The sequence below is a fragment of the Heloderma suspectum genome, chromosome 3 (assembly GCF_057233095.1).
Source record: "Heloderma suspectum isolate Gila_16-S chromosome 3, 16-S_ref, whole genome shotgun sequence".
Taxonomy (NCBI): domain Eukaryota; kingdom Metazoa; phylum Chordata; class Lepidosauria; order Squamata; family Helodermatidae; genus Heloderma; species Heloderma suspectum.
This window is the reverse complement of record NC_139460.1, coordinates 261,993,769-262,000,003: the sequence shown is the minus strand read 5'-3', so window position 1 is coordinate 262,000,003 and position 6,235 is coordinate 261,993,769. Positions and strand designations below refer to the sequence as shown.

Below are 6,235 nucleotides of genomic sequence, written 5' to 3'. Positions count from 1 at the left end.
CTCCTTTTTACCCTTTTTGAAGATAGGGACGTTAGCTCTCCAGTCATCTGGCACTTCCCCTGTCCTCCATGATTTCTCAAACAGAATAGACAGGGGTTCTGAGAGTTCTTCTGCCAGTTCCTTTATTACTCTAGGGTGCAGCTCCAGCTGGCCCTGAAGATTTGAACTCATTCAAAGTAATTAGGTGTTCCTTGACCATATGCCTATCGCTCTCAAGCTGCAATCCTGCCCCTTCAGCCTGTACTTCACCTTTGCCGGGGGGGTCATAGACCCTCTTTTAGGAGAAGACTGAGCCAAAGTAGGAATTGAGCACCTCTGCCTTTTCTTTGTCATCTGTTTTCTTTGTCATCTGTTTTCTTCCAACCACCCCTCCTTTAAAAAAAAAAAATCCTTTTAGGGGAGAGAACTTGCCTGAATTTTTAAGTGATACAGGGAAAATATATAGTGTTTGAACTCTTTCACGAGCAGCAGTGACAGAGATGGCAGGGAACTCCTGTGAGAGCAAGTTCACTATTTTCATGCAATCTCCAAATCAGATTTCTTCCTTGACATCTTGTGATGACTGAACCACATGGGCAGGAGCAGGGCATGTGAGGTCTGCCCTGCTAGTTGTAAAGGCTGAGTGAACCAGGATGAGGGTTAGTAGAAACAAATTGGAAGGGTCTGACTAAAGAAGAAACCCTACAGCAGGGGTGAAGAACCTTTTTTCTATAAGGGGCCACTGAGCCGTGGAAAAATTCAGTTGGAGGCTGCAACCAATGGTGGGAAGAACTGGAGCCAAGGTTGGGTAGAGTTTGCCAGATTCCATAGCTCTTTCTCTCTGTGTGTCACCCCATCTCTCTCACTCACTCTCGCGCATGCACAAACACACACACAGCAGAAGAAGTGATTCCCAGTGGGGCAGTCCAGGAAGCAAGACTGTGCCCCACTACATCTGGTGAGGGAGATGATGCTGGGGGCCATTGGCTCCCCAACACAGCCCTACAGGCTTTGGACACTGGAGAGAGAATAGGATAAGAAGTATCGGAGTAAGCCTTTCTATTCTGAGGCTCAAGGGAGAGTGTAGTCCTGGCAGAAATCATGTGCTGTTTATGCTGGCTGGGGGATATGGGAATTGTGCTCCAACACATCTGGACTACAGCTCCCCCCCCCCTTTATGGCTGTGCATTTGGAATAGCACAGAGATACTGGAAGGAGGTCTGCTCCTGAATTTTGGAAGAAATGGTCTATTATGAACACATGAACACACCTTGACAGATGACAGACTTATGCTCCACACACAACTTTATTAAGAATGTGAATTAGTTATGAAATTAAGGTGGAGGGGTGTCAGAAATGTATGGACAGAACCATACCCAGAATAGAGTCTGATGCAGGAACTGAGGCACAGGGATTAGCATCATAATGGGAAATGAAAGAATCATAGTAAGAACCACTTGGAAAGCCCTAAATATTTAAACTTGCCTCGTATGGTTTAGTGCATCTCCTCTCACCAAGAAAGCCTTGGCCCAGATTTCCTTTCCCAGAGTAGCATACCATGTCATGAGATACTCAAAACTGAATGGGTGTCACAGCCCTTTCCTAAATGTACTCCACATTGCAATGTGAAAGGCTGGAAACACACAGAGCAGGCCAGCAGTTCCTAGAAGGGAAGTTGCAAACCCCCTGCCTCCCCTCCCCACACCAAGCAAGAAGATGGGGCTTCCTCTAGCTGGTGGATGGGGAGCCCTCAGTATGGAGACAGATGGCTTCTGGGTTTCAGCATATCTGAGGCTCAGGACTCCAAACAGAACGATGCCTTCACCACCTACAAGGGAAAAAGACAGCTTTTGACACCACAGATAGACCACCTCTCACTGTTCAAACCTAGCAGTGCCCTGATCCGCACAATCACAGCAGGGGAAATAAGTCACAGTGGCTTATTTCCCCCTGCCATGCATGCCAGTCATGTGCCAGGGGGATTTGCATAATTACCCTCGCCAGCACAGCTTGCCGTGTCGTGTGAACACAGAACCCATGGGCTGCCACCCTCTACTTCTTAACACTTGACCAAATTGCCTTGGTATGACCATGCCTGCTGTCTGTCAACATGTTACATGGGGCTCTACCCTCCATGACAGATAGTGTCCCATTCTCTCTTTCCTGCCCCTCACCAGCCGCCCGACAGTTGGCCTCTTCCATGCAAATATTAACCTGCCCAGGTCCAAGGGTCCACCTGAACACTTGGGCGGAACTTTTATTCCTGCTGCCCATTTGGAGCTGGCACTGGTTTTCCCAAGGTGCCAGTGACAGAGCTCTGCTGAATATGCTGCCCCCATTTGTCCTGCCTCCCAAGTTTAGACCTACTTTCTGTGCATCCCCTAGTCCAGCTTTCCCCAGCCTGGTACCCTCCAGATATTTTGGACATCAATTCCCATTTGCCCAGCCAGCATGGCCAATGGTCAGGAATGCTGGGAGTTATAGTCCAAAACATCTGGAAGCCACAAAGTTGGGGGAAGCTACCTTAGTATATTTGAAGGTCACTTCCTCCTCTCCTAAATCTTAAATCCAGGTGCTCTTACCTCCTGGTTGATGCAGTATCACAGACTCCCCTGGGCCCATGTCCTGGCCATAGGACGTACCCTGGCCAACCCAGGAAGAAGGGTGGATTTCTTTCAAAATAATTGGCATTGAGTAGTTCCTCCGTGCCCCAAGCTGGAGATGCTGTTACCCTTGGCAGAGCACAATACTGAAGATGAAAGTGCCTGAGAACATTGTTTTCATTAAGTATAGAACAGGAGGAGGAAAATCAGGCACATCCAGAAGCTGAAGGTAGGTGAATTTTTTTGAAACTGCTGAGCCGTTGTGTCATGAGCAAAAGGGCAGGTGGAATGGGCTTCCCATTTGGCGGTGCTGGAATAGGGTCCCTTGCTGATGGGAGAGTGAGACTCCAACAAGAACAAGGCCTCTCCACCATTTGAAAACTATTGGTATAAAAGGCAGTTCAGCTGTTGCATCTTAGTCAAAGGCAGTCACAGTAGCTGCTCAGGGAGCTTGGCATGATTCGACGGTGGAAGTTTGGAGAGGTGGCACTTCTGCATTTCAGAGGCACTGTCTGCCTCCAGGGGTGGCAGTGGTAAATTCCAATGTATCCATGAGTATAACAAAGTCTTCAGTAACTGTAGCCTGAATGGGTTGTTGACCCTGGCTCCAATCTTTGAATAGCTACAGGAGACACATTCTAGCACTGTCATACGTAGTCACTCACGAGATATTCTGGTGTAGTGCCAGACAGCACCATATCCTGTTTCCCTGCTAGGCACTGGAGAATTCAGCCACTCTGGGCCCTAACCCTGTCAGGAGCTTTCCATATGATGTAACTTTTTCTTTTAATTGTTTCTTGGATGATTTTTAGCCCCCTTTGGAGTCACATGCCAGATTTGAGAGAAATTTCCTCCGGGTTGACATTGCAACTGCAGTTACCTGTTTGCAAATTTATGTCCAGAGCTTCTCTTCCATGCTGCTCTGGAGCCATAAAACACCATGCTTTCTACCACCAAGGGTGGGATGTATCTTAGTGCTTCACGCAGAATAAACTGTGCAGGTATCCCTGGATTATGGGAGCGGAAGGATACATGGCCCTGCCATAAAAGGAGCTAACCACAGCCTGGAATCTAGAACGTAGCTCTATCCCTTGGTAGTAAGATATCTTTATTGGGAGCCTGAGCTAAGGCATCTTTAGGAGGTCATTAGATTAGGGCCCCCAGAGATTCTTAAGTCCAAAATACCTGTCTCTTAAAGATAGCTGACACTGGGACAACCCTGGTTCCAACTCTGGCCTCAGCTGATGACCAGCACCTCCTTCTCTTTTCTACAAGGGGGCCCTGCTCTCACTCCCTGTCCCACCGCCACACTTCCTGTAGAAGGCTCCAATGTTCCCTACCATCCCATGACAGATTGGCTTTTGGGGTGGCTTGTTGAGGCAATGGCCCAGTGAGATTTCAGGCCAGTGAAGTATCAATTAATACAGGGAGTAATGAGAGCAACATTTATGATCAAAGGTCACAGAGGACTTAATTTGAAGGCTTGCTAGGGCTCAGACCTCAAACCCATGAGTTCAGCTCTGGAATCCCAGTTTTGGTGTCAGTGCTTAACTCTGGGACATACTAAATAGTAAAAACAAAGGTGATCTTCTCTGAGCATATGCAAAGTGTATCTCTTATTTTAATAGGCATAGCCCATGGCCCACACCAGGGATTAAAAGTCAGGTCTTCTAGGTTGGAAGATGCAAGTTCCCAGCAGGCATGAGTCTTGATACCTCTATTTTTAGAAACTAAGAACTGGTTACTAGAGTAAGGCTATGCTATAAGTGCTGTAATGTCTATACCACGGTTGTATCCAAAAACTGTAAAAGTTTAAAAACAAATCATAATGTATACATATCTGATTAAGAACGGAATACCATTGGGCTAAAAAAAAAATGGTCACGGAAGCCTTTGGGGATGATTTCTAAGCTCTTGTTTATAAGTCCCGAAATAGGATAATATTAATAACAAATGGAGCACCCCAAGGGGTGAATATTCAAGATTACTAAATATTAATTAATTCAGTGTGATAGGGTGAGATCTTATGTACATGGTATAAAAACAAATGGGCAAGGACTACAAACTAAGTAAAATCTACTCCTGTGAGGATTATGAATAATACTGAATTACCACGGGCTTCCTGGGCATCCTGTGCCATTCACATATGCTGGAATCACAGACCAGGCCAAACCTTCCCAGACCCACAGAGACCCACCTGCCAAGTGAAGGAAGAAGAGAGATGGTGAATACCCACAATCAGGCTCCCAGGTTTCATCTTAAGGATATACCCTTTCTAGCTTCTGGGTGATGAAAGCGTGCATCCATCCGTTCATGAAAAGGCCAGTCTGTCAATGAGCAATAGCATCCATCAGTACTAGAGAGATAAAGGGGACATTTTGTCTCTCCGTCATCAGGAAGGCAAGGATGGGTCTGGAGTAAGGAGCCGTCTGTGAGGAGGATGTGTGTGAGGTTGTCCAGCTGTCTGAAGAAGGGTCTGTCCATCTGTCTGTCTTCTTGCATCTTTCAGATGATGTCACGGTGCCCCCGGAAACGCCGTACCAGGCAGTAGAGTCCTGAGAGCAGGTACAAGAAGGCGCTGCAGGCTGCAAAGACAGCGGCGGCCAAGTAGCCACTGTAACTGCAGGGGCGGGTGTAGCCTGCTACGTTGCAGTACCTCAACTTATATGCCTTCTGGCCCATGATGCCCCCAGCAGCAGCAAAGAGAATGACCCCAACCAGCAGATCGTGCATGAGGTTAGTCATAAGCCAGCGGGTCCCCAGCACTGGCACCAGAGCCCAGCGGCCCAACAGGCTGAGCCCGAAGAGGGCCAAGGTGAGCAGCCACACCAGGACTGCTGCAAAGACAGCAAAGTAGGTGGCTCCTTCATACTTGTGTGCTGCCAAAGTCACCCAGCAGCCAGCACCCAAGACCAGCTGCACTAGGCGCAGTATTCCCAGCGGACTTCGCAGGAAGGGCCTGTTCAGGCTCAGAGACTCTCTAGATGCTGGGCAAGGGGGTGGCGGTGAGGAAGGGGGTGGTGGAAGAGGCATGCTGGAACACTCTCCGGTAGCTTCTGTCCTGTCCAGTGCCTTCTGCAGGCGTGCAAATCTCACCCGCTCCCTCTCAGGCACTTCCTCTGCCTGCAGCTGCCAAACATCTGCAGCTTAACGGTCTTTCCTGCACTGGGGCCTCTCAGTTTCCCGGCTCTGCCCCTCCCTTTTCTCCCCCTTGCCCCTCCTCTTCTCTGGGTGGTTCTCTCCCGCTATCCTTCTGCTAACAACTCATTCCCTCTCTCCTCCACGCCCCTGCAGTCCCTGCTGAGATCTCTCAAAATATCCATTAATACAGGCTTCTGAATCAAAGTTTCCTTAGCCATATTGCACATGCTGTAGTAGTTGGGCGAGTGGAGCTCTGCCTAAACCAGCCTTCTCTAGCTTGGTGCCCTCCAGATGTTTTTGACTACAACTCCCATCAGTTCCAGCCAGCACAGCCAATAGTCCAAGATTATGAGAGTTGGGGTCCAAAACATCTGGAGGGCACCAAGATGAGAAAGGCTGGAACAGAAAGTTCTGCTTCTCCTTTGAGTCTCTCAGCAAACTCTGCAGTTATGATCTCTTCTGGTGGCCCAGGTCCTGTCAGCTTTACTACTCAAAAATGGTGCAAGCAACTT

The 6,235-nt window shown here is 48.4% G+C and overlaps 1 protein-coding gene across 1 annotated transcript; it reads right to left on the bottom strand.

Annotated features, from left to right (window-relative positions):
* Positions 1 to 1,262: 1,262 nt before the first annotated feature.
* MARVELD1 (MARVEL domain containing 1) lies at positions 1,263 to 5,783 on the bottom strand. The gene is made up of 2 exons (XM_084846620.1): positions 2,562 to 5,783; positions 1,263 to 1,807 (listed from the first exon to the last, which is right to left on the bottom strand). The coding sequence occupies exon 1, from the start codon at positions 5,613 to 5,615 to the stop codon at positions 5,088 to 5,090; it is 528 nt and encodes a 175-aa protein (XP_084702746.1). The 5' UTR covers positions 5,616 to 5,783; the 3' UTR covers positions 1,263 to 1,807; positions 2,562 to 5,087.
* Between the last annotated feature and the right edge of the window lie 452 nt (positions 5,784 to 6,235).